General features: G+C 45.7%; 1 protein-coding gene across 5 annotated transcripts; it reads left to right on the forward strand.

The window, feature by feature from the left end:
* Positions 1-27,006, forward strand: Mtmr4 (myotubularin related protein 4). 5 transcript variants are annotated; one of them, XM_048367154.1, is made up of 19 exons: positions 1-110; positions 1,271-1,309; positions 5,172-5,261; positions 5,620-5,736; positions 6,258-6,340; positions 8,426-8,586; positions 8,700-8,796; positions 9,004-9,117; positions 10,046-10,242; positions 10,495-10,623; positions 11,357-11,468; positions 11,919-12,114; positions 12,345-12,530; positions 12,611-12,781; positions 12,908-13,062; positions 21,223-22,627; positions 23,846-23,956; positions 24,441-24,529; positions 24,747-27,006. In XM_048367154.1, the coding sequence occupies exons 2-19, from the start codon at positions 1,307-1,309 to the stop codon at positions 24,922-24,924; spliced, it is 3,594 nt and encodes a 1,197-aa protein (XP_048223111.1). In that variant the 5' UTR covers positions 1-110; positions 1,271-1,306; the 3' UTR covers positions 24,925-27,006. The 5 variants fall into 5 exon arrangements, with proteins under 5 accessions (XP_048223111.1, XP_048223112.1, XP_048223115.1 ...); XM_048367155.1 differs by lacking the exon at positions 1-110 and adding an exon at positions 339-447; XM_048367158.1 differs by lacking the exon at positions 1-110 and adding an exon at positions 381-397.
* The last annotated feature ends 311 nt before the right edge of the window (positions 27,007-27,317 follow it).

A 27,317-nucleotide genomic window follows, 5' to 3' on the forward strand; every position in this document is an offset into this window, starting at 1 on the left:
TGGTTGGGGAGAGGGGACCGTGGTGGGGTTCGAGCTGCGCGGCCTCAGCAGCTGCGGGAGACGGAAGTGGTGAGAGCGCTGTTTTGGAGGGTCGGGCGGACACCGCCTGGGTGAGTCACTGTGCCCCGTGCACAGCCAGCCGGGAAACCGCAACGACCTCGTCTGGCCCGGCCCCGCCCCGGCCCCCCACTGGCTTTCTTGAGTCCCGCCTTCTGTCATTCGGGGCTCCACCTCCGAGTCTTTAGGCTCCGCCTCTGGAGCCTGGGCACCTGCGATCCCCTGCCAGCCTGGCCCGTCCCCCAGGACTAGATTCCCTAGGTCAGGAAGCCCAGGGTTTCCCAGGCAGGGTCCTTCTTCCTCCTCCCTCTGTTTCCCTGAGGCTGCGTGCCAGTGGGCGGTGAGGCAGCACCTCTGGCTGGCCGCTTGCGGGCTCCCCCGTGAGGGAAGGTGGGCAGAGGCAGAGGGTACTGTGATGGGGGCGAGGGTGGGGGCAGAGATAGGGGATCACAGATAGAGGATTTTAGCTCTGAAGAAGCTGTGCCATACCGCTTCTGAGCATAGCAGGCTTGAAGGAAGATATCAGTTAACTTAGGCCTGACTCACTAAGTGGGCCTAGAAGGCCTCATCCTTAAATTGTTACTTGAACCCATTTGACAGATGCTGACTCGCAGGCCTACCTGGCCTGATTCTTTTCCTGTTGTGTTGTCTCATCCCCATAACCCCCACCTTACGTGGTGTCAATTATGCTCAGCAGGACCTGTGCAGCCTTGTTGCTCTCTTATCACAGGTTGTGGTCCTCTCCCTCTTGCCCCATGCTTTGGACTCTGTCCCCAGTAACAAGTCAGGTGGGTGCTACTCCCAGACCCAATAGACTAGCCAAACAGTCCTGTGGATTCATGCCTCCACAAGGGCAAAAATGAGTCTGTTTGTATCTTCAAAGTTGGGATTTCTTCTGCTTTCCTGAAAAGGACAGAGTTTGGAGTATTCTACTTCGCCTTCTCGATCTGTGAGTCAGGACTCAGTTCTGCTGAGAAAGTGTAGATGATACTCATTTCTCCATCAGAGTTTTATGGCTGACACCCTGAAAGACACTTGTTGCTTTCTTCTCATGTGGCCCCCATTGTCCCTATCTGGTGTGGTGGCTTGTTGAGAGGTTAGAGCTTGTGTGAGGGAGGAAAATAAGAGCTGTAGAGAAGTAGTTCGGGTGTACAGTGTTTGTTCATGGTAATGTTAATGGTGCTTTTTCCTCTATGTTCCTCTTTCTTTATAGTGACTGATAGACAGCCGGGACCCTCACCACGGTAGAATGGTGAGTATTTTTCCTCATACCTTTGTTTTCTATAAATCCTAAGTTCATCGCTGTGAAGCTGCCCCACCCCTCTTGGACCTTGAGCTCCAGGCTATTCTGTTCAACTTCTGGACAGGTTCCTCTGCCCTGGAGATAAATGAGAATTTCTTTCTTTCTTTCTTTCTTTCTTTCTTTCTTTTCTGTGATGTAGGACCTTGCAATATACCATGCATGTGTTCTACCATTAAGCTTCACTCCAGCCCAAGATTTCTTTGGAAAGAAAAAAAAAAAAGGCAATTTACAGCCGTGGGATGAGAAGCCTGTAGTTGCTTTTTCTGCATGCTCTTCTTTTTCTTGTATTCCTGGTAAAATCTTCACGTTCTGGCCTAAAGAGCCAGGTCTTCATTACTTAAGGTCCTTGGACTTCTGGTGGGTCCTATGAATGTTGTAGTTGATGTATCAGAAGTGATTCCACCAAATCTGTTGGCCTTCTCCAGCTCCCAGGCACTGCAGTCTGTCACTGTAGATGACTTTATATCTAACAGTATAGCATTCTGAATATCATTAGATGTGGCTCATCACAGGTCAATGAATTGAATTGGTGAGAGGACTCCTTTCCAATTTTTCTTCTATAGAAATGTGCATCTATAGAATGTGTAATATTGGTTTGGTTTTTTTCTCAGAAGGCACAAGTGGGGCCAGGTACCAGTTGCTCATGCCTATAATCCCTTCTACTATTTTTTTTTTTGTCAGTCCTGCGGCTTGAACTCAGGGCCTGGGCACTGATCCTGAGCCTCATTATGCTCAATGCTAGCACTCTACCACTTGAGTCACAGCTCTGCTTCTGGCCTTTTCCGTGTATGTGGTACTGAGGAATTGGAACCCAGAGCTTCATGCATGCTAGGCAAGCACTCTTACCACAAAACCACATTCCCAGCTCTCACCTTTACTCTTGAGGCTGAAACCTAAGGATCCTGAGCTAAAGCCAGCCTAGGCAGAAAAGTCCATGAGATTCTTATCTCTAGGCAGCAAAAAGTTGGAAGGGAAGTAGTAGAGCACCAGCCTTGAGAAAAAAAAAAAGCCAAACAATAGTTTGAGGCCCTGGGTTCAGTCCCCTGTACCACTTAAACACATTATACAAATCACATAGTAACTAATCATACTTTCTAAATCTGAAGTCTCACCCATAAAAACAGGTAAGACTTCCTAGAGGGCTCAGGTATGTTGTAATTGCTTAGCTCATAGATGTTTAATAAAATGTCGGGTTTTTGTTTTTTGTTTTTCCATGATTCCCTTCCTCTGAAACAAAATCTTTTTTTTTTTTTTTTCTGAGAGTTACCAGATATAGGAAATTTCAGGGTTCTAGCTAGCTCCTTCGTTATTCCTAGTGACACTGTATACCTTGTACTCATTATTTCTTGGTTCTCAACCCAACTTTCTACCCCTGGGCTTAATTTTTTCCCCCAATAGCTTCTGTAGTCTGATTCTTCCATTTTCCAGACTAAGAATTTCTCTTAGATCAGAAGATGTGAAACAAAGAGATGAGCTGAAGGAGAAGAGATGGGCAGGGCCATGGAATAAAAAATGCAATGGATTTACCTTTCAGGAGTATGGAATGACTAACCTGGCACGGGACCAGTGCTCATTCTAAGGGGACAAAAAGAGTTCAGGGAGGTCAGGGGGCGCTTATGGTGGTGGTTTTGGATGGAAAGGAGAAAGTATTGGAACGGGAACGGGTTATAGGGTGGAGATATCGCTGGAGCTTGTTTTCTGGGATCCGGAGCTGGCGGTGCGGGAACTCTAGAGAACAGGAGTGCTAGAGAGACGAGGGGCGTGGGGCGCTCACCTGGCAAGATGGGGCCTGAACGGGCGAGGGCGGCCCTGCACTCCCTGTCCTGCGGGATCCTGGGGCCGCCCCCCAGGCCACACTCAGAATGCCCCTAGAGGTCCCGGGGGTTGTCCTCTCCCGCGGCCCGGGGACGGCGCGGAGGGCGGAGCATGGGCGGCGGGCGGGACCGCGCGAGCCGCCTCCCCGCCTCCGCCTCCCCGGCGCGGTCCTGGGCTCCCCCTCGCCCGGGTCCCCTCCCTTCCGCGCTCGTGCCGGAGGGCGGAGCCGGGCCCGCTCCATTGTGGAGCGGAGGGGAGAGGCGCGCTGGAGCCGAGCTGGGGTCCCGACGCCCGCGCGCTCGCTGCTGGCCGCGGCTGCACCTGGCGGGTCCCGCAGCCGGGATGCGGCGGGTGCCTGGGGCCGGCGGGCAGCGCAGCGGCTCTGGGGACATGTGCGCTGGCCCGGACTGCCCGCGACCATGAGCCTGACGGGCCGCGTCTCCTGCTCCATGCTTAGCTGCTTCGTAAGTGCCAGGCCTGCCTGCGGGGGCCGGGGAGACGTCCGCTTGCGGCCAGGCGGCCCCGCCCAGGGCCAGCCCTTGAGATCCTAAATGTCAGCCCATCCCCCCCTCCCAAGGCCCCCGGTCCGACCCCAAACGTTCGGGAGCCGGGGTGGAGGGTCAGCCCTTGTCTTTCTTGGACTTGTTTCAGTCTTCGGTGCTGGGGATTGTCGGAGGCCGTGGCTGGGATTCTGTGACCCGTCCTGGCCCCCGCAGCCACTGCCCTTGACTGCAGATCTCCAGGCCCCGCCCTGCAGGGGCGCATCCTTCTACCTCCGCCTCTCCATCTTGGTCCCACCCGCTGCATCCTTGCTTGGGGATGTGGGATGTGGCTAGTAGATGGCGTGGGGGTGTTAGGGGGTTTGTCGGGGAGTTTAGGATGACTGTATGCTGTCTCCCAGTTTCCAGTCCCCTCCTTCCACACTCCATTCTCACCTGACGCGCTAGTCTTTTCTCCTTTTTGGGGGGCGGGGGGTTAGTCGTGGGGCTTGAACTCTGGGCCTGGGTGCTGTCCCTGAGCTCTTCAGCTCTAGGCTAGTGCTCCACCACTTTGATCCACAGCACCACTGTCTTTTCTCCTTGACTGTGCCCCAGACATCTCTTTTCTTCACCTTCCCTTCCTCTGCAGGGTTCTGTGCCTCTGCATCATTCCCAAGCTGCCCCTCCTCCCTTCTGGCTAATGCTCCTTCCCAGCTTCCCCCATCTGTCCTCTCAGATGTTCCCACACCTACAACCCCTCCCCCCCCCCCGTGGGTTTCTGCCAGGCCCGCCCCCCATTTCTTTCTCTGCCCTGGCTGTCCTTGGGTCTCTTGGTTTCTTCCTGGTGCATGGATCCCCGTTTCCCTTCCCCAGTGGTTGGGAACGGAGTGACTTCTGCTTGCTGTTGGTATTCCTCAGGAATTCCCCTCAGATCAGCAGGCGGGGTAGGTTGCTTGGCAGGTAGTGGAGGCTAAAGCCTCGTGGGCCTAATAGGAAGATAAGCTCAGCTCCAAAACACATCCTCCTTTTGAAAGTATCCACGAAGGCCCTCTAGAGGCATGGGACTGAATCCCCCCAACCTACTCTTCTTTGTCTCCTTTCACCTACCAGATTGAAGCTTCTGTGGCTGAGGGTGCTTGATTGCCCTTCTCTCTGTAGCCAGAGGCCACACCTGGCTCCTTTTCCTGCAGCCAGCAGTCTCCCATTCCCATTCCTTGCTCCTGTTTTGCCTTCACTCTAGTCTTTTTCTTCATTTTCTCCCCTCCCAGTTTTGAAATTTCAGTTCTAAGGAGAGTTGCTCTTTAAACAGTGCAGGTTTCCAGTTCCTCGTTCTTTTAGGTTTATTAAGTGCCAGTGCACCTCCATTTCACCCTTCCCCACTTCCAACCTTACCTTCTCCAGTAGCCAGAATGGTTAGAAGTGTGTGGGGAGTATTTGTAGATTGATGGGGGAGGGGAGCAAGTGATTCTGAGGGGCCCAGTTGAGCCTGGTGACTCAGGGATGTGGCCTCCCTACAGGGTGAGGAGGGCCCCCCCAGCCTGGAGTACATCCAAGCCAAGGACCTGTTCCCCCCCAAGGAACTAGTGAAGGAGGAGGAGAACCTTCAGGTAAGGTGGAACTGGAGGCCCAGAGCCTGAGGTACAGTTGAAAAACATCCTCTCTCTCTCTAAAAAAAAAAAAAAGAAAGAAAGAAAAGAAAAAAATCCCTAAGAGGATCTAGTTCCCAAGCTCTGGCTTCCTGCTCATGGGTATCTGGAGGGATGGGGGCTTGGTTGGTATGTATATTTTTGGAGTCTTTGGCCCCAGGGAAGGAAAGGCAGTTTTCCTGTGCAGCTGGGCCTAGTGCTGTGACTCCTTTCCTGCCTTGGTCCAGCTTTTCCAGATGAGATCCCACAGAACAGGGGCTACAGAAGAGAATGAGGGGGAGGCACAATTCTGGACTGAGTTTCCCCTAACCCTTGGCAGGTACCCTTCACGGTGCTGCAGGGTGAGGGAGTGGAGTTTCTGGGTCGGGCCACTGATGCTCTCATTGCCATTTCCAACTACCGACTGCATATCAAGTTCAAGGACTCTGTCATCAACGTGAGTTGCTCTCTCATTTTCCTACACCAAAGTTAGAAGCTGAGGTTCAAGATGGTGTTATTCCATTGTTCTATCTGATTATGTCTCCGATTGGAGTGCCCTTCTTTTTCTCACTGGCTTCTTTTTTCCTTGCTGTCATTCTTCTAGGCATAGGTCTATCTCTGCCTTTGGCTCATTTTTCCATCCCCTTCTTTTTTCTTTGCCTTGTTGCCGGTACAGTGGTTTTGTTGGAAGCTTACAGGCTTTGGAACCAGGCAAACCTGGGCTCTTTTCCTGCACTGCTGCTTATCAGCTGTGTAACCTTGGACAAGTCTTAACTTTCTCCTTAGAATATGAGGTGAAAACACCTTCCTTGTGGGGCTATTGTTATTAATTGATCACATATGTAAAGGAACATATAACAAGCCTTCTGACAATGCCAGTTTCCTCGCTTCCATTAGTAATCAGCACCCAGTGGGGTGGGCGATGAGGAGGGGTGCAAAGAGTAGGAGATCTGAGTCTGAGTTTGCCCTTCTCTGAAGGTTCCCCTCCGGATGATTGACAGTGTGGAGAGCCGTGATATGTTCCAGTTGCACATTGCCTGCAAGGACTCCAAAGTGGTGAGGTGAGAACACTGGGGCCTTGCTCTTACCCTTCATCTTGTGTTGGCCTCTCTGCTTCAGGGTGTTTCTTTAGAGGGTTTTCTAAGAGCGCAAAAGGAACGATTTCATTTCAGTTTACCTATGGGAGGTAAAAGTGAAAATTCTGTTTTCTGTTTTGGATTGGAAGGTCATTTTACTTAGCTATACTCTTTTGACCTGAGCTCATAGAGTCATCATAAAGATTAAATGAGATAATGTGTATGGCAGCAATTAGGACAATATCTGACAGAGAGCACTCACATTATGGTTGGTTTATTCGTTCATTTACTGTGTCCTTACTCAGCAGTCTGTGCCAGACTGTTTTGGATCTGGAGATATAGCAGAGAACAAATAAACAAAACTCTTTGCCTTCAAGGGGCTTATATTTGAGTGGGGGAGATACTAACAGTAAAAACTAAATGAAATATGTTACATGAGGCAAGTATAAAGGAAAAACAAAAATAGGAAGAGGGGGCTGGGCATGGTGTTACCTACCTGAAATATTATACCTACATGGGAGGAGAGATATGAGGATTGTGATTTGAGTCCATCCTGGGCCAAAAATTAGCAAGGCTGTCTCAAACAAGATAGACATTGTAGTAGACATTTTTTAATTCATGCCTATAATCTCAGCTATTTGAGAGGTGATGGTAGGGGGATAATACTCTAGGGATTGCCCCAGGCAAAAGCATGAGGCCTACCTGAAAAATAAAAACTAAAGCAAAAGAGGCAATGAATTATGGTTCTAAAGGAGGCTTTGATCTCAAAACGCATTACTGGGAGAAAACAAAAAGTAAAGGCGCTATGTTATAGGGATGAAGGTTGTACCTTTAAACAAATTATCAGTGAATGTTTACACAGGAAAGATGACCATGAGGGGATTTGAGAGAAGAGTGTGCTAGAGGGAACAGTGAGTACACACCACCTGTGGTGGGTTTGTGCCTCTGTGGGAAAATGTGAATACAACCCTATACAACAGAACATAACAGCTGGAGGCTAGTGTGGCTGGAAGGATGCACATGGGGGAGAGTAGTGGGATATAAGGCCTGAGAAGACAGGAGGGTTGGGGGGTGGGGTAGGTGTGTCATGATGACTGGCTTTTACTTTGAGGGAATTGAGAAATCGCTGGAGGGTTTTAAGCAAAACAGTGACTGATTAATGTTTTATAGAATCACTCTGGCTGCTATATTGAGACTAGATGGAAGAAAGTAAGGAAGAGCCAAGGCTTAAGCTGGGGGACTAGTTAGGAAGCTATTTCACTTTCCCAGGTGAGAGATGTTGGTGGCCTAGCTAGAGTCATTGTAGTCAGAACTGTAGTCAAATTGTAGTCATTGTAGTAAAAATCAGATTCTGGGTCTATTTTGGAGGTAAAGATGGCAGGATCTGTAGATAATTGGACATGATACCAAGAAAGGGCTGGAATGACTTCAAGAAGAATTATGGGGATGTCCAGTTTAGATCCTGCTTGTGTTCATGCTCATGGCTAAAGGCTAGTTGCTGAAGGAAAACTTAACACGTGGCAGTGTGGTGGGCAGAACTTATCCCAAGCACATTAAAGAATCCAGAGTGGAAGAGGCCTGTGGAATAGAGTAGGCTGGGGAGCCTTTAAGAAAGAGCTAGGATTGAAAGTCTTTGAAATGTTAGAATGTGGGCCAGGCAGAGAAGAGGCATTATCAAGCAAGAGAAAGAACAGGGAGACAGGAATGATGTGAACAAAACTTCCTACCTGAAGCAGAAGGTTCATGTTAGGCACTCATGGGAGATAACGCTAGCTGCTAAGATAGGAACAAAAAGCACAGAGACTGAGGGCCATGTGGTAGCATTTACATTTGAAATGAGAAATGTTAGGACCTCAGCAGAGGGCAAACAGAAGTTCTTGGGAACAGAATTGTCACAAGAGACGATTGGATGTTGGCCAATACCCTTGGTCCCCATAGGAGAGTCCTATTGCCTAACGTTGCTTTGCAGCCTCCTTTCGTAGCCTTTCTGTGGTCATGTGTTTTACTCTGGTGGCTCCGTGGCATATCTGCCTCTTGCCTTATTCAAACCTGTGACTTCTTTCCTGGCAGGTGCCACTTCTCTACGTTCAAGCAGTGCCAAGAGTGGCTCTCCAGGCTAAGCAGGGCCACAGCAAGACCTGCCAAGCCTGAGGATCTCTTTGCCTTTGCCTATCATGCCTGGTGTCTAGGGCTGACTGAGGAGGACCAGCACACCCACCTGTGTCAGCCAGGTGAGGTTGGGCTGTTTTCTTGGGGAGGCTGCTTCTTATCCCTCAGTTCTCATCCCTTCTCTACCCTGGAAATTGGTGTTCTGGGGACTTGACAGGTGGGGGCTGTGTTGCAGGAGAGCACATACGATGTCGGCAGGAGGCAGAGCTGGCGAGGATGGGTTTTGACCTACAGAATGTCTGGAGAGTCTCACATATCAACAGCAACTACAAGTGAGAGGGCATGGCTGAGAGACCAAAACCCCAATCCACACCCAAACGTTCTCCTCATTTGGATAATGTATAAAGGACACAGCTCCTGGGGCTGAGAGGGAGGAGGGCTCTAGTTCTGTCATCCCACAAAACCAAGGGTCTTGTTATCATATATGTTAAACCTAGTTTGGTGACACCCCCCCCCCCATCTCCCCGGTATCTTCTCAGGTTGTGCCCCAGTTACCCCCAGAAGCTGTTGGTTCCTGTGTGGATCACAGATAAAGAGCTGGAGAACGTGGCTTCCTTTCGTTCTTGGAAGCGTATTCCTGTGGTTGTGTATAGGTGAGTCAATATGGAATAGGAAGAGTTTTTTTGTTGTTTGTTTTTGTTTGTTTTACAGTAAGGAAAGAATCCAAATCTGAAGTTTGGGCAGCCAAACTTTAGAGTGGGAATTGACACTCCATGAGAAAGTGACTATGAAATTATTTTAAAACAAAATGGAAAAAGGCTTTGGGGATTTTATTCCTTCTTGCCTTTTGTTTTGAGGGCATAAAATGCTGCATTAGTACAAAGGTTGGCAAGCTGGCCTTGGGACCAAGCAGTATAGCCTGGGAGCTCTGAATAGTTTTACATTTTTAAGGTTTTTCATGTTTTGTTTTATTTTTAAGGCAGGTTTCACTATGTAGTTTGAGGCTGATCTACTTGCTGTGTAGCTCAGGTTGACCTTGAACTCAGGATGCTTCTGCCTCAGCCTTTCAAGTATATGAGATTATTATCTTGACCCACCATGCCTGGCTTGAAGGATTATTTGAAGAAAAAAAAAAAAAGGCTGGAGATACAGTTTAAGTACAAGGTTTGAGTTCAAACCCTAGTACCACCACTATAGCTACTGCTATTTCAGCTACCACTGAAATAATGAGAAAGATAGCAACTGTGAGGTTTGGAATTGTTCATGTTCTTGGCTTAAGCCTTGTTCTCCTGCTTGGAGTCTGAACCAGGAGCAGATGCTGTGCAGATTTGATGAGTCAAGGTCACCTTGGGAATACAGAGCCCATTTGAGAAAATGAGTGTGATAGTGCTTTGTAAACTGTCCAGTTCTCTAGAGATGTTAAGGCATTTGGTTGCTATTATCGTGACCTGGATATGTTGGTATCCTCTGCTGGCTCTGGAGACCTTGGTCTGGCCCCCTGAGGTCTCTACCAGGCTTGGAATACCACATGCATTATGGTTTCTTCTCTTATGCGCATTATGGTTTCTTCTATCTTGTCAGACACCTGCGCAATGGGGCTGCCATTGCCCGCTGCAGCCAGCCCGAGATCAGCTGGTGGGGCTGGCGCAATGCTGATGATGAATATCTCGTCACATCCATTGCCAAGGCTTGTGCCCTGGATCCGGGGACAAGGGCCAGTGGGGGCTCCCTCAGCACCGGGAATAATGATGCCAGTGAGCCTTGTGACACTGACTTTGGTAAGATGTGGGTGAGACTAGTTCCTTAAGCAGCAGGCCTTCTCCTTGGCCTCTTTGGTTTCTAAGATGTCTCTAGTAAAATAATAGGAAGATGATGACCACATAGGCTCCCTCACTGTCTGGTTTAGGGGAGGTGGTAGAGTATGAAGTGTCTACTTTGCACATCCCTCTCTGCTGAGAGAGAGAACACATAGACTGGAGTGATGCTAGATGGATGGCTAACCCTGAATCTTCTTCCTGCTGTGTATTTAGATTCTTCCCTGACTGCATGCTCAGGGGTGGAGAGCACAGCAGCCCCCCAAAAACTGCTGATCTTGGATGCGCGTTCCTACACAGCAGCAGTAGCCAACCGAGCCAAGGGTGGAGGCTGTGAATGTGAAGGTACTGCTGTTACCTGGTATATGAAAGTGTCCTATGTTCTAGGTGGCTTTGGTAGGATGGAAGTTGGGAGTTGCTTATAGAGTGGAAAGAACCATATAAATCTACTTGGAGCCAGGATTCTGCCACTTACTAGCTATGATTATGAAGCTTAAGTTACTTCATCTCAACTTTTATTTTCTCATCTGTAACTCTCAGAGTTGTTGGGATGATGAGGGACTGCATATATAAAAGTACTGGTACAAGTTGGGTGCTGGTGGCTCACGCCTATAATCCTAGCTATTCAGGAGGCTGAGACCTGAGGATAACAATTCAAAAGCCAGTCCAGGCAGGAGGGTCTGTGAGATTCCTATCTCCAATTAACCACAAAAAAAAAAACCCCAAAGTGGAGCTGTGGATTAAGTGGTAGAGCACTAGCTTTGCACACAAAAAGCTCAGGGGCAGTGCCCAGGCCCCAGGACTGGCATGGTCACGTACTTACTCACGTACACAAAGTACTGGTTTAGAGCCACTATTGAGAATTGATTATGTATACTCATTTTTTGTCATTAATATTATTACTACAAATAGCACCTGAGTATCCAGAGATAAAAGTGCAACTTGTCTGCTGAGTGTATATAGTTTCTGTCTAGAATGTTGGCCCAACAGGAAAGCTTTCTCCATTGAGACTGCTCTTGTCCTGGCTGCCTATTTCCAGGACATTCTTTTATGCTCTACTCTTTTCTCATGTCTACAGAGTACTATCCCAACTGTGAGGTTGTGTTTATGGGAATGGCCAACATCCATGCCATCCGGAATAGCTTCCAATACCTCCGGGCTGTGTGTAGCCAGATGCCGGATCCTAGCAAGTATGTATTCCCTGCTATGATTCCATCTTTCCTGCAGTCTCATGTCTTACTCAATAGTACCTGTTCTTGGAGAACTTGATGTGGATATGGAAAGTTAGAGGAACAAAAAATCTCAGATTTGATAGAGCTGGGTGTAATAGGACCGTTTCCAAGAATACTTCTACTTCTCAGGCAACACTTGGGCATCGTCATAGGACTATGGGTTGTTGGGGTTTTTTTTGTATAGATCAGTTATCCTACTCAAAGAACATAGGGGGCTGGGGAAAGAAAGTGGCTAAATATACATGTGATTCTTCCCAGTTCCTCTCTTGGTTCTTAGAAGCTCTTATCTGCCTTAGTCTTGTCTTCCCTGCCTTCCTGCTTTGTTGGGTAGAACTGGCTGGAAGTGGTAGAAAGATTGTGGTAGCCCAATATTCCTTAGTGATGTGCTTGATTTCTCTTCTTGTATAGCTGGTTATCTGCTCTGGAGAGTACCAAGTGGCTGCAGCACTTGTCAGTGATGCTAAAAGCAGCTGTACTTGTGGCTAATACAGTGGACCGGGAAGGCCGGCCTGTGTTGGTGCATTGCTCTGATGGCTGGGACCGCACGCCGCAGATTGTAGCCCTGGCCAAAATATTACTGGACCCATATTACAGGACATTGGAGGTATTGAGAGGGGGTTGGGTAGGAAAGAATGGATGGACTGGAGTGGGGAAGGATGGTGATGGGCTTTCGGGAACCATCTTGGGAATCTTTCCATAGAGGACATTGGTAGCTTTAAGTCCTTTTCCAAGTTCAGACTTGTTCTTTACAGTTGCCAGCTGCCTACTTTGGGTACTTTTCCTAGCCTGGCCCTTCCAGAGAGAACTTATCCTTGGACTGTCTGCTCTTTGCAGGGCTTCCAAGTGTTAGTAGAATCTGACTGGCTGGATTTTGGGCACAAGTTTGGAGATCGCTGTGGCCATCAGGAGAATGCAGAGGACCAAAACGAACAATGCCCTGTGTTCCTCCAGTGGCTTGATTCTGTTCATCAGTTACTTAAGCAGTTCCCCTGCCTATTTGAATTTAATGAAGCATTCCTGGTAAGTACTAAAAGCCTGTGACCAAGGTGGGAGGAATGGTGCTCTGCGATACCCAGGTACAACCTCTCTGGGCTCTCTAGGTAAAACTGGTGCAGCACACGTACTCCTGCCTCTATGGCACGTTCCTGGCCAACAATCCCTGTGAGCGAGAGAAGCGCAACATCTACAAACGAACATGCTCTGTGTGGGCACTCCTGCGAGCCGGCAATAAGAACTTCCATAACTTCCTCTACACACCCAGCTCAGATATGGTAAGGCGGAACTCTTCCCTGTAACAAGAGGCTGAGTCAGTGGGGAGAATGTAGAGCCAAAGGCTTAGGGAAAGAAAAGAGACCAGGAACATCTCACAAAACACTAGTATTGGGTCACTTTCCTAGGTCCTGCATCCTGTTTGTCATGTCCGGGCCCTGCACCTCTGGACAGCTGTTTATCTGCCTGCGTCATCCCCATGCACACTTGGAGAGGAAAATATGGATCTTTACCTTTCCCCAGTGGCTCAGAGCCAGGAGTTCTCTGGTCGATCTCTGGACAGGTGAGAAAACCCTTCTTATTCTCTCCTCTCCCCACTAGAAAGACAATAGTTCCTAGTTCATCTAAATAATGTTATTCTTTTTTCTTTTTTTCCTAATGAGCTGTTTAAAAGCAACTTCTTGAGTCAGTTATGGGAGAAACTTGGCCAAGACTCCTGGCTAGCCTGTGGCACATCCTGTGTGTTTTCAAGGTTCTCTCTTAAGATAAGATTAGTTGTCTTCTTTCCTGGAGCTGCTATCACCACATGTGACATAACCAAGCAGGGAGAGGAGAATGAAAAAGACTATTTCAGAAATGCTTGTGGGAATAGTGTTGATTTTTATTCACTGATAACAAGGTATGAGGAGTTTGCTCTCTTAGTAACAACCTTTGCTAATTTCCAGAAGCATCTGACTCTCAGGGGAGTGAGTTTTTAGTGCAGGGATAGACTTTACTCCCTCAAAAAAAGGCTAGAATTTAAAGCAAGATATTAAACTAATGCTGAATATTGGCCAGAAAGAGAAATGTGAGCTGAGCGTAATTTGTGTTTCTTTTATTTTCTTTTTAAGCCTTTATATATTCTACCAAAGAGTTATATTTCCATTTTAAAATCCTCCAGCCAACAAATACCAAAATTTGTAATATACAGGCCAGGTGGAATGGTATACACCTATAATCCCAGCATTCAAGAACCTGAGGCTGAAGGATCATTCCTATTTGTTTTTTGCCCCATAGATACCTACCTTTAACACTTTGTTGGGTAGCTTTCTGGTGTTTATAGAAACATCACATGCTCTTGGGCTGGGAATGTGGCTTAGTGGTAGAGTGCTTGCCTAGCATTCATGAATCCCTGGGTTTGATTCCTCAGTACCATATGAACAGAAAAGGCCAGAAGTGGTGCTGTGGCTCAAGTTGTAGATCACTAACCTTGAGCAAAAGAAGTTCAAGGACAGTGTCTAGGTCCTGAGTTCAAGCCCCAGGACTGGCAAAAGAAAAAATAAACATCACATGCTTGGACAGAGGGCTTTCAGGTGCAAGCTGTCTAGGCCCTCTAGCTAAAATTGATATGTCACATTATATTCTTGTTCCTATAGTATATTTTATTTTTATTTTATCTTTTTTTTTTTTTTTTCCAGTCCCGAGGCTTGGACTTAGGGCCTAAGCACTGTCCCTGGCTTCCTTTTTGCTCAAGGCTAGCACTTTGCCAACTTGAGCCACAGCTCCACTTCTGGCCATTTTCTGTTTATGTGGTGCTGGGGAATCGAACCCAGGGCTTCATGCATGCAAGGCAAGCACTCTACCACTAAGCCATATTCCCAGCCCTATATTTTTTTAAAATCCCAATTTTTTTTTTTTTTTTTTTTTTTTGCCAGTCCTGGGGCTTGGACTCTGGGCCCGAGCACTGTCCCTGGCTTCTTTTTGCTCAAGGCTAGCACTCTGCCACTTGAGCCACAGCACCACTTCCATTTTCTGTATATGTGGTGCTGGGGAATCGAACTCAGGGCTTCATGTATACAAGTCAAGCATTCTTGCCACTAGGCCATATCCCCAGCCCCTAAAATCCCAATTTTTTGTAAATTGTTTTTCCTACTTTGTATCAGGCTGTTATCCTATGACCACACGTATAAAGCTACTTAAAAGCTAGGTGCTGGTGATTATACCTGTAATCCTAGCTACTCAGGAGGCTGAGATCTGAGGGTCAGAGTTTGAAGCCAGCTTGGGCAGAAAAGTCCCTATGAGACTCTTATCTCCATTAACCACTCAAAAACAGGAAGTGACACTGTGGCTCAAGTTGGTAGAGTGAGCTAGCACAAAGAGGTTCATGGATGGCACCCAGGCCGGAGTTCAAGCCCTACAACCAATAACAACAACAACAATAATAAAGCTATTTCGTTGTATTTTTTAAATTTAATTTTATTGTTTGTAGAACTGGAGATCAGCCCCAGGACCTTGTGCATGTAAGACAAATAAATGCTTTTCTACAGAGCTACATCTTTATTGTAGCTACTGTGGGGTTTTTGTTTGTTGTTGTTTTGTGCTAGTACTGGGGCTTGAATTCAAGCCCTGAAGCTTTCACGTGACTTTTTTACTCCAGGCTGTGAATCATGCCTCCATTTCTTTGCTTTTAGCTGATTAGTTGGAGATAGTCTTGTGGACTTTTCGGCCCCAGGTTGGCTTCAGACTTTGATCTCCAGATATCAGCATTCTGAGTAGCTAGGATTACTGGTGTGAGTCATCAGCATTCTTCAACTTTATTGTTTAAGTGGCTGTATAGTAGTCCAGAATTAGAGTGTGCCTAACTTAAGTCATTTGGATAACCCCACACACACCCTTTTTAAGTTATAAGAGATGTTTTGGTGAACAAACGTGGTGTGTGGGGCTGGGAATATGGCCTAGTGGCAAGAGTGCTTGCCTCCTATACATGAAGCCCTGGGTTCGATTCCTCAGCACCACATATATAGAAAAGGCCAGAAGTGGTGCTGTGGCTCAAGTGGTACAGTGCTACCCTTGAGCAAAAAGAAGCCAGGGACAGTGCTCAGGCCCTGAGTCCAAGCCCCAGGACTGGCAAAAACAAAAATGAAAACAAAAAACAACAACAAATGTGGTGTGTGTGTTTAAATAATGGTTTTATATATATATATATATAAAATAGTTACTCAATTTTAAACGTATCATTTCACTAGAGAGTGTAGCTCAATCGTAGAATAGGTACTGAATATGTACTTAGACTACTTAAAGCCAGTTTCCCCATGTACAGTAAACATATATGTATCATATATGTTATATACACATACTTGTTTATACGTACACATATTTCTGCCAGAAATTTAATTCCTAAAAACAAAATATTATGTTTAAAGGACATGTATATTTATATTTCTGGCTTTTTTTTCTGTATTTCATATATGTTTGGTTTTTATTGTTGGCTTTTTTTTTTTCCCTAAAAGCCTTCTGAGTTCTGGGATTACAGGCACATATGGCCTTGTATATTACAAATTTTGATATTGCTTATTGCTGTTCTTAAAGTTAAAATTAACTTACCAGCTAAATAGTGTAAAGGACAACAAAAACTCCAACCCTACCCCCCTTTTTTTTGGCCACCTGGAGCTTGAACTCAGGACCTGGCACTGTCCCTGAGCTTCTTTTGCTCAAGGCTAGCACTGTACCACTTGAGCCACAGCGCCACTTCTGACTTTGTCTGTTTATGTGGTACTGAGGAAGTGAACTCAGGTTTAGGTTTTCAAGCTATCACTCTAGGCAAGCAATCTACCACTAAGCCACATTCCCAGTCCCAGGGTTTTAGGTTTTTTTGGTTGTGTCCATAGTTAGGGTTTAGACTTCAGGAATTCTGTAGATTTTCCCTTTTCCCAAAACTATGCAGAATTTGGGTATAAGTTCACAAGTTCCTTTTCAGGGAGAAAGAAAGAACTTTTTTTGTGTGCTGGTATTAGGATTTGAACTCAGGGTCCATGAAAGGGTATGTCCCAGCCATCCCAAGGGACCATGCCGAGATAGTTATGGACAGGAGAAGAAAGTTTATAAGAAGGTTTATTAGTGGGGCTATATCTCCCACAGGAGAGGGAGCAACAGGGCGGCTACACCTTATCCAGGTGGCAGCTTCTCTGGGCTAAAGGAGAAGTAGGTAGGTCTTAATGGTGAGTGGGAGTAGCCCATTATAGTTCTAGGGCTGGGAGTTTAGGTGTGGGTGGATCTGGGGGGCTAATGGGAGGAGCTGAGGACCTAAGGTGGGGAGAATGCTAACAACTCTTGCTTAGCCTTTTCACTTAAACCTAGTACTATACCCCTCAGAAATATATCTACCTAGGCTGGCTTTTAACTAAGATCCTCAGATCAGCTTATCAATTTACTTTTTTTCTTTTGGTACTGAGGATTGGACCTAGGGTTTCTCAAAGCCAACCCATTTGATTGTATATTTTAGTTTTTGTCTTTTTTTGCCAGTCCTGGGGTGTGAATTCTGGAGCCTGGGTGCTGTCAATGAGCTTTTTTGCTCACGGATAGCACTCTCAAGGATATCACAGCTCAAGTGACTCTTTGATTGGTTAATTGGAGATAAATGTCTCACAGGCTTTCCTGCCTGGCTTCAAATCATGATCCTCAGATCTCAGCTTTCTGAGTAGAATTATTCTAAGTCTGCATCTAAGCAAATAGGATGTTTGTGATTCAAAGCTGTCATAGAAATGAGATATTTAAAGGGTCTTCTGGTGACTGTTTTACTCAAGACATTTTAATGAACAACCAGAAAGGAGTCATGGCCTTTTCTGTGTCCAAGATATGTTTGTTTGTTGTTCTACCTTTCCCCAGATCAAAAATGGCTTACTCTCTTTTTCTGTTGAAGTCTTTGTTAGGTTTTTAAAGTGGGTAGCCAGTAAAGGAGAACGCCACGCCATGCCATGCCACGTGGTATTCAGGCAGGAGAGAAAGTTTATTACCGAACTGCTGGCGGAGATGATGCATGGTGGGAGAGAAGGGCGACTCCACCCAGCCCTGCCTTATCTAGGGCAGGGACAGGGGGTGTGGCCAGGTGGATTAGGATGTGACCTCAGGGAAAGGGGAAGTTAACTGCCTCCAGGTCTGCTGTTACCCAGGTAGCGACTTAATGAGATGGGGTGCATCTGCAAGGAGCCCTCCAGGGATGGACCTTACAGTCTTTTTTTTTTTTAACTGTATTTTTTTGTGTGTTTTCTTTTTTTTTTTTGGTACTGGGGATCCACCCCGGACCTTACAGTCTTAATGCATTGTTTTATATTGAGCTCAAATCCTACCTTTTCTGTGTAGGCTTCCCTGATTTACATGAGCTGGATAAGCTCTCCTCATACTGAATTCTGCAAGTATTATTGTCTAAACCAGCGCTGTTGATTAAACCTTTAGCAGCTGATGTCTGTCTATATCACGGATGCAGACTGTTGCTATTAGTATCTTAGTGAATTGTTACACAGGAGCTGCTTATTCTCATTTGTTTGAAAGTTTCCATAATAATTAAAACAAGGAAGGGGTGGAGGAGTCAGTTGTGGTATACTGGTTGGGGGTATAGACCAGTGGTTGATCACTTGCCTTTCATGCTTGAGGCCATGGGTTCAATTCTCTCTCTCTCTCTCTCTCTCTCTCTCTCTCTCTCTCTCTCTCCCCCTCTCTCCCCCCTCCCTCTCTCTTTCCCCCTCTCTCTTCCTCTCTCTCTCCCTCCCTCTCTCCCCCCTCCCTTTCTCCCTCTTCCTCCCTCCCTCCCTCTCTCTCTGCCAGTCCCTACTTGAGCCACAGCGCCACTTCTGGCTTTTTCTGTTTATGTGATGCTGAAGAATCGAATCCAGGGCTTCATGCATACAAGACAAACACTCTACCACTAAGTCACGTCCCAGCCCATGGCTTCAATTCTCAGCACCACAAAAATACATAAAATAAGAAGTATGAATGCCTAGGCTTCACTTTTGGCTGTCCTTATTCAGAAGGTCTGTGGTGGGCATTAGAAGGTCCTAATATACTCCAGATCTTGGAATCTGCTGATCTATTCAATTGGCACTAACCAATGGAAACTTAATGTTAGATTTTTAAGCTCATTCACGTATTCTCAAACCATATGCCTGGTTCTGTGCAAGGTGTTAGAGATTTAACAAACACATGGTCCTGTCCTTGAGGCACTTCAATACAGGAAGCTAAGCAAGGGGACAGTTAACTACAATAATGTATTAGAGGAAGACTGAGCAATGGTTTTTTTTTTTTTTTGGCCAGTCCTGGGCCTTGGACTCAGGGCCTAAGCACTGTCCCTGGCTTCTTCCCGCTCAAGGCTAGCACTCTGCCACTTGAGCCACAGCGCCACTTCTGGCCATTTTCTATATATGTGGTGCTGAGGAATCGAACCCAGGGCCTCATGTATACAAGGCAAGCACTCTTGCCACTAGGCCATATTCCCAGCCCCAGCAATGGGTTTTTGATGTGGATTATTTTGTTGAATCAGGAGGTAAATACTTGAAGCCAGTTGCTGGTGGCTCATGCCTGTCATCATAACTACTGAGGAGCCTGAGATCTAAGGATCATGGTTTGAAGCTAGCCCGGGAAGGAAAGTCTGAGTCATACCTCCAATAAACTACTTAGAAAAAGGCAGAAGTGGTGCTGTGGCTCAAGTGGTAGAGTATTAGTCTTGAACAAAATAAACAGAGACAGTGTCCAGGACTGGCACAGGAAAAAAATTTTTTTAAAAGAGGTAGATATATGAAAAGCTATAAATGAGGGATCTGAGGCTTGAAGAAGTTAAAGTCATATAACAGGAAAGTTCCTAAGCTGGGATTTGAGCCCTGACTATGAGACACTAGGGACTATTATCAACTGTTTCAACTACCTTCCTGGGATTTCCTGCCACTTCAAAGAAAACCATAATTGATCTCAAAAGTAAAGTCAAACATAAAGCTATACTTAAAACACTTATTATGATAAAGGTTCAAAACCCAAGCACTTAAGAGGTGTGTGTGTGTGTGTGTGTGTATGTATGTGTTCATTTATTTATTTTTGCCTGTCCTGGGGCTTGGACTCAGGGCCTGAGCACTGTCCCTGGCTTCTTTTTGCTCAAGACTAGCACTCTGCCACTTGAGCCACAGCACCACTTCTGGCCTTTTCTATATATGTGGTACTGAGGAATCGAACCCAGGGCTTCATGTATATGAGGCAAGCACTCTTGCCACTAGGCCATATTCCCAGCCCTTAAGCTATATTTTAAGTCGGCTTTGGGGGACTTTTCTGTGTGACTTGAGCCATCTAAAAAGAGGAGGCCAGTGAAGCCTTTCTTGTTTCTAGGTGAATTTCCCTAAGCTTTTGTTTGTTGTTGTTGTTGTTGTTGTTGTTGTTGTTTTTTGCCAGTCCTGGGGACTTGGACTCAGGGCCTGAGCACTGTAGCTTTTGTTGATCTAAGATTTAACTGTGTTAAAAATCAGGATGGCCATTTAACAAACTCTGTTATTTATCCCGTGTGTAGGAATGCCTCTAGGACTCTTGGACTGCTGTTTCTTGGCAGAAATTTTCACAGAGCCTTGGGAGTCAGAGAGGCACAGGACTGCTAAGTCTAAAAAGCTGGGTTGAGGAGTCCTAAGTGTCTTCTTGAAATATTTGTGGTTAATAAGTTGTGGTTGGGGGGCTGGGAATATGGCCTAGTGGCAAGAGTGCTTGCCTAGTATACATGAGGCCCTGGGTTCAATTCCTCAGCACCACATATACAGAAAATGGCCAGAAGTGGCGCTGTGGCTCAAGTGGCAGAGTGCTAGCCTTGAGCAAAAAAGAAGCTAGGGACAGTGCTCAGGCCCTGAGTTCACGGCCTAGGACTGGCCAAAAAATAATAATAATAATAAGTTGTGGTTGGTTGACTGTATTTTGAATTCCTAGTACTCTCTATAAGACATAATTTATTAACACTTTATAGGGAGGAAACCAAATATCTAAGAAGTTGAATAATTTACTTGTAGGCATATAGTGTCAGAGCCACTGTTATCCAGCTGCAAAACTCATGCTCCTTCTTACTATGATAGAGACAGTGGGATGTTGGTTTGAGGCTCAGGTGTAGTCCGGGCTAGAATAGTAGATTTAGCAGTTATCAGCAAGGGCCAGATGCCAGTGCTTACACCAAGAATGCTAGCAATTCAGAGGCTGAGAGAAGAAGGATCACGTTTCAAGGTCAGCCCTGGCAGAAAAGTTTCAAACTTTGTCTTGAAAATAAACAGGAAAAAAACAGGACTAGAGATGTGGCTCAAGTGGTAGAGCACCAGCCTAGCAAGCACAAAGTCCTGAGTTCAAATCCCAGCACTGCCCAAACAACAATAACAAAAAGTTATTACCAGGGCTAAGGATTTAGCTAATTAAGTAGAGGGTGTGTTTTGCATGTTTGAGGCTTGAGTTTATGCTCCAGCATAAAAGAAACAAAAAGTAAGCATTTGAAACTGTGGAATGGTTGAGATTGCCCAGGGAAACTGTGTAAGTTGAGGACTAACAAATGCTGAGGGCAGATTCTGGGCTCTTGAGAACAAGTTCCTTGTCTTAATTATTTCTATGAATAGGCTTTTGATGTGCATCAGTTATTTATACTCATAAATGTCATGTCTTGATGCTGCTTTGATGATCTGATACTGTATATTGGAGGTACCTCTCATTTTCTGACCTGCAAATGTTGTGTTTGTCTTTCCAGGTTACCTAAAACCAGATCCATGGATGACCTTCTTTCTGCCTGTGACACAAGCAGCCCCCTGACTCGAACATCCAGTGATCCTAACCTTAATAACCACTGCCAGGAGGTCAGAGTTAGCCTGGAGTCCCGGCACAACAACCCTGAGGGCTCAGAGACAGCCTTTGTGGAATCTGGGGCAGGAGGTCCTCAGCAGACTGTAGGAGAAATGGGCCTTCCCCCTCTGCCTAGTAACCAGAAGGACTATTTGAGCAATAAACCTTTCAAGGGTCACAAAAGCTGTCCTGTAAATTATAAACTGCTCAACACTGTTGTGTCCCGGGAAATGAAGAGTAACACCTCTGACAATGACATCAAAGTCCTGGAAGAAACTACAGTACCAGCTCCAGAACTTCCTGCGCAAGATGAGCTGTGTAGGACTTTCAATGGCTTAGGGTGGTCACCTGAACAGAAGGAGGGTCCAGAAACAGAAGCTGTCAGTGCACTCTCAACAGTTGTTCCTAGCAAGTGTGATGGAACCTGTGATTTTCCTGAGTCTTCCCAGGACTCCCTTACAGCTGTCTCCCAGAAGGCCCAGCTAGACTCCATGCTAGATGTGCCCACCAGATGTGTTCTGGATTACAGTTTGGGCAGCCTTTGCAGTCCACTGAATGCTCCCTGTCAAGCTGCTCCAGAGCCAAGCACTGACTTCCTCAACCTAGATCCCTCAGGGTCTACAGCAAGTATCTCCCAACAGGAACAGCCCTGTTCCATGTCAGATGTGATTGATAGGGAGGAAGACCCTGGCAAGAAAGGAAATCATAGGAACGGACAGTTAGTGGAAAATCATCGCTTTGGGAAATTGCCATTGGAATTGACCCGAAAGCCAATTTCTCAGAGCCAGATCAGTGAGTTCTCTTTTCTAGGGTCCAACTGGGACAGCTTCCAAGGGATGGTGACTTCATTCCCAAGTGGGGAGACCACTCCTAGGCGGCTGCTTTCCTATGGCTGTTGCAGCAAGAGATCGAGCAGTAAGCAGGTGCGGGCCACAGGGCCCTGTTTTGGGGGCCAATGGGCTCAAAGAGAAGGTGTAAAGTCACCTGTCTGTTCTAGTCATTCCAATGGACACTGTTCTGGCCCAGGAGGAAAAAACAACCGGCTGTGGTTGTCTGGTCACCCAAAGCAAGCCTCTAGCACAAAACCTGTCCTTCTGAGCTGCCCTTCTCCAGTGCCTCCTTTCTACTTGGATGATGATGGACTCCCCTTTCCCACGGATGTCATCCAGCATAGATTACGGCAAATTGAAGCAGGGTACAAACAAGAAGTAGAGCAGCTGCGGCGACAAGTGCGTGAGCTCCAGATGAGGCTGGATATCCGTCATTGCTGTGCCCCTCCAGCAGAGCCTCCCATGGATTATGAGGACGATTTTGTAAGTTGTCACCAGCTGCCTTCCAACTATTCATTTAGTTTATCCAACCAGCCTTCCATGCACTCACAGGGACCTGTTTATGGAGTACCTGTGTACCACCGGGTACACAGATGGAAAACAAGTAAACAACTAGAGTGATGTTCTTTATCTGGGGGAGGCTTGAGGGAAGTGCTGAAAAAATGTGTGCTGTTTAGCTAGGTAGCTAGTGAAAGAAAACACCATTTTCGGAAGCATGGAGTCAATGGGTACTCCAGTAGCATGGCTTAAAGGAGGTTTGTGTATATGAACATGTGTGTATAGACATTTGTGCTGAGATTATGAGGGAGAACTGGGTGGTGTGGTGGGAGGTAATGCTGGAGAATTAGATGCTGTAAGGATCCACTGAAATACTTTTCTTGTTTGCCCTTCAGGCAATGAAATGGTAGGCCAATGAATAATATGACCTGATTTGTATTTTAAGGAAACTTGAGTAGTAACAGTGTAGAATGTTGATGAAGCAATTAGAGACGTAGACTGGGAAGCTGGTCAGGATATTTTAGAATAGTCCAGATGAGAATGTTGAGGACCATTAGGGCTCTGCTGTCCTGGTCTATCAAGTTCGGGCATTGCAGAACTGGGGAAGCTTCTAAGAGCCCTCTCCTCCCCCATAACTTCTTCACCCCCCAACATAACACTTCCCCTTTTTTCTGCTAAGGCATTCCCAGTTGCCTGCTACCCACCTCTTGGCTGGTGAAATGGGAAGAGTTAACAACTTTTTCCTACAGGGTGATGATTTAAATAGGAGTCAACTAACCTTTTTTAGGTTGTGTGGGCCATATGGTCCATGTTATAGGGATTCAACAGGGCCCACAGCACAAAAAGCAGCCTTAGATGATATGTAAATGGATATGTGGCTGTGTTTCAACACAACTTGATTCAGCTGTGGGCCATAGTTTGCCAACACTTGGTTTAATCTTTCCACACTATATTATAACATATTGGTTAAGGCCATGGCTTTGAAGCCATAATATTGCCCACATTTCAGCATTACCAGTTACAGCTCTTAACTCTCTGTGGCTTAATTTCCTTATTTATAAAATAAGTCTAGTAGTAATATAAATCATAAGACTGTTGTGGGGAATTAAGTTCATGCATGTGATACACTTAGAACAATGCTTGGCCCCTCGTAAACACGTGTTAGTAATAATGGTGATGTTGATGTCTGCATCCATTTCTCAGACGTGTTTGAAGGAGTCAGATGGCAGTGATACAGAGGATTTTGGCTCTGATCACAGTGAAGACTGCCTTTCAGAAGCAAGCTGGGAACCTGTTGATAAGAAGGAAACTGAGGTAGGTCTAGGCAAATGTGTGTTTGGAACTTATGTGAGCCAGTGGGTTGTATTTCTGAGATGAGAGGTGTGCTATGGCCTGAGATCTCCCTGAGATCGGTGTCATCTTTGTTGTTTTTTTTTTTTGTTGTTGTTGTTGTTGTTTTCTCAATCCTGGGGCTTGAATTCAGGGCCTGGCACTGTCCCTGAGCTTCTTTTGCTCAAGGCTAGCCCTCTACTTCTTGAGCCACAGCGCCACTTCTGGCTTTTGCTGTTTATGTGGTGCTGAGGAATCGAACCCAAGGTTTCATGCATGCTAGGCCAGCACTCTACCACTAAGCCACATTCCCAGCCTAGGTGTCATCTTTGTAGGCACCTAGTAGACAGGCATAAAGACCAGCCTTGTCATTTTCTCCTGGGTTGCTCTCCTTATTGCCATATTATTTTTCTATTCCCCTCTTCCCCTCACAAGAATTTGTAAGGGTTTTTTTTGTGCCTTCTGTTAGGTGACTCGCTGGGTTCCAGACCACATGGCCTCCCATTGCTATAACTGTGACTGTGAATTCTGGTTGGCCAAACGAAGACACCACTGCAGGTAAGATGTTTTGTGTGACTCAGTGTGACTCAAAGTAGTGCATTACATATATAGAGCACTAAATTGAATTAATCAGAAAATGGGGACCTCTTTACAGGAACTATTTTTGTTTGCACCCAGCCTTTTAAAAAATTTATTCACAGAAAGTCTTTTAAATTATCATTCACTCTTAGTACACTGGCATTTCTGATGAACTTGTCCCTTTGTTCTGTGGCAGAAATTGTGGGAATGTATTTTGTGCTGGATGCTGCCACCTGAAGCTGCCCATTCCTGATCAACAACTCTATGACCCAGTTCTCGTCTGTAACTCATGTTACGAACACATCCAAGTATCTCGTGCCAGGGAACTCATGAGCCAGCATCTGAAGAAACCCATTGCTACAGCTTCCAGTTGAATGCCAGAGGAGAAGACCTGTCCAATTTTAACAGGTTTGAAGGGAGGATCTGCTTCAGGTGTAGTTTGGAAGATTCCTAGGTGTGAGGCTCATGAAATCACAGAGCTCAAAGATACCGTCTTGAGAGATCCTCCTTGGTACCATGAGACTGGAGCAGAGGAATTTCAATTTGGCAGGAGGTCTTCTATCGGAGAGATCCTCACCTTAGGGTAATGGTCCCGATCCAGACCCAGAGTCTGGATGCTTAATGTTGAGTTGGTGACTCCAGTGTCTTTCTCCTGTGGGGGTCACAAGATGATGATTTCCTAGATAACTGCCTGGTGCAAAGTGCCCAAACAGCAATAGAAAGGCATATGTATAACCAAACTTCAAGTGATAAGAGACCCATTTCTCTTCCACCTTGAAAAAGCAGATTATAGTATATAAGATAGGACTTCCTATCCTATTTGAGACGAACTCTATTCCGTACCTCTGTGCTCTGTGTCTGTGCATGAAGGCTCAGTCTTTAGAGGCACTCCCTCTAGTTGCATTAGTCCTGTCTTTCTGTGGGGTTTGGTTTAAAGATTGGTTTGGCAAGTGGAGATTTCAATGTATTTTTCACTTGGCTTATTGGCCAGCATCAGTGAATATTCATTTTAGAGGGACAGTTCTAGGGAGTGAGACATTTTGGGGAGCAGAGGAAAACGGTTGATGCTTAGTCTTGGCAAAAATCAGTTATTTTGAGCTTTATAGGCAGTTGTCACTCTTACATGGTGACAGCTCTTGAGGTATGCACGGTGAAGAAGGAAAAGAGAAGGGAAAAACGAAAGTTATGCTTATGAAATATCTGCTGATTGTGCCCTACCCTTAGCGCCTGACTTTTCCTAGTTGTCCTGGTGCTAACACAGGAGCTACACCTTGACCCTCTCCTGGCATGAAAATAAAACAAAGATTTTTATTGTTCCATTGCCCACTTCCCCCATGTTGTCTTTCCCTTGGCTGCTGCCTCCTCTGGGTCACACTGCTTCTTATCCTGAACACTTGACACCTTGAAGGTAGAATCTAGCGTTTGTTTTTACCTCCTCAAATAATGCTGTTTGGTATGTAAGGGTTTCCGTAAAAATGCTGCTGTCTATTTCTGTGCACTTAACAATGGAACCCAAACAGAAGAGAATAGAGCCTTGATACCAAAATTGGGAGAAAAAATGTGTCCGTTTGGACCAAACAATTTTTTTTTCATCTTAATATGTACCAGTGGCACTTAACCAAAAGATACAGTGATATAGCCATGTACTATGGTTGGGACAGATAAAGTCTCCTTGGCCTATAACGAAACTACTAGGATTTCTTGTATTCATTTTCCTTTCATTCATTGATGTATAAAAGGTAAATTACATTTAGGCCTATACTGTTTTAAAATTATGGTAGCTGTCATCCTCACTGCTACTTTTATGTTGCTCTCTAGAAAAATCATTCCAAAATAACTAGAATCTACATTTACAACAAGAATTATTTGTCCTGACCTTTTCCTCAGTCTTACAGAGAAGCATCTGTGCTTCTTTTATACTTGTCATGGATGTAACCTAAAAAGTTTTGGCGTATTTAGGTCAGCCTAGCAGAACTTTTTTTTTTCTCATATAAATGGAACTGAATAATGGAGATTTTGTGTCTGGGAAATTCCTGAGATCATTGAAAAAGTAACAAATTATTTCCTGTGTCTGATACTTAAAATTATTTTAAGCATTTTCTCAATCATTACAATTTTATGACAGTCTTGTGTGGCTTTTTAAGTTGATTTTCATTGCACTTCACTCTGCCTGTTTTCAGGGAGATTGGTAACACTGAGGAGACTGTATCTGCCTACTTGGGCTGTTTTGAGGGACTGTCCCAAATGAACAAAATGCATGGCCTTGGAGAGAAACTCTGGGCTCTTGGTTCAGATGTGTTCATCAAATACTCCTTTCAGAGCTGTTGTGGGTGTCAGTGACATGATGTGGCCAAAAATCCAAACTGTGCAGTTGCGTTGTGACATGCAATGTGCTGTAAAAAAAAAAAACAAAACAAAAAAACTCAATACAGTTTAAATAAAATCTCTATATTAGTGCTGCTTTGTTGGCTCTTTTTATTCATTTCATTTCTTAAGGAAACGTAGTGCTTGGTTTTTTTGGCTTTTGTTCCTTGGTCTTTCTGTTGTTTTTACCATGAGGAAAAGAAAGCATAACTCTTCCCAACAATTTCCATTCTTAAAATGAGCTCCTGGGTGATGTCTGTGGGTAGTGATTGGATAGGGATTTATTCTCAGGGGTTCTAAAGAATACTGCCCCATCTCCTCGGAGGTTCACTTGTCTCTGTGGCTGAGGTGTCACCGGCTGGTTGAGGGGACACCGCGGGGTTGTTCGTAGGTTCTCTGGCTC

Source organism: Perognathus longimembris, chromosome 17 (genome assembly GCF_023159225.1).
Source record: "Perognathus longimembris pacificus isolate PPM17 chromosome 17, ASM2315922v1, whole genome shotgun sequence".
Lineage (NCBI taxonomy): Eukaryota > Metazoa > Chordata > Mammalia > Rodentia > Heteromyidae > Perognathus > Perognathus longimembris.

Coding starts and splice junctions, on each gene's coding strand:
- Mtmr4 (XM_048367153.1), top strand. CDS start 3,595: ATGAGCCTGACGGGCCGCGTCTCCTGCTCCATGCTTAGCTGCTTC. Junction 3,640..5,171: donor GCTCCATGCTTAGCTGCTTC/GTAAGTGCCAGG, acceptor GCCTCCCTACAG/GGTGAGGAGGGCCCCCCCAG. Junction 10,624..11,356: donor TGGAGGCTGTGAATGTGAAG/GTACTGCTGTTA, acceptor TCATGTCTACAG/AGTACTATCCCAACTGTGAG.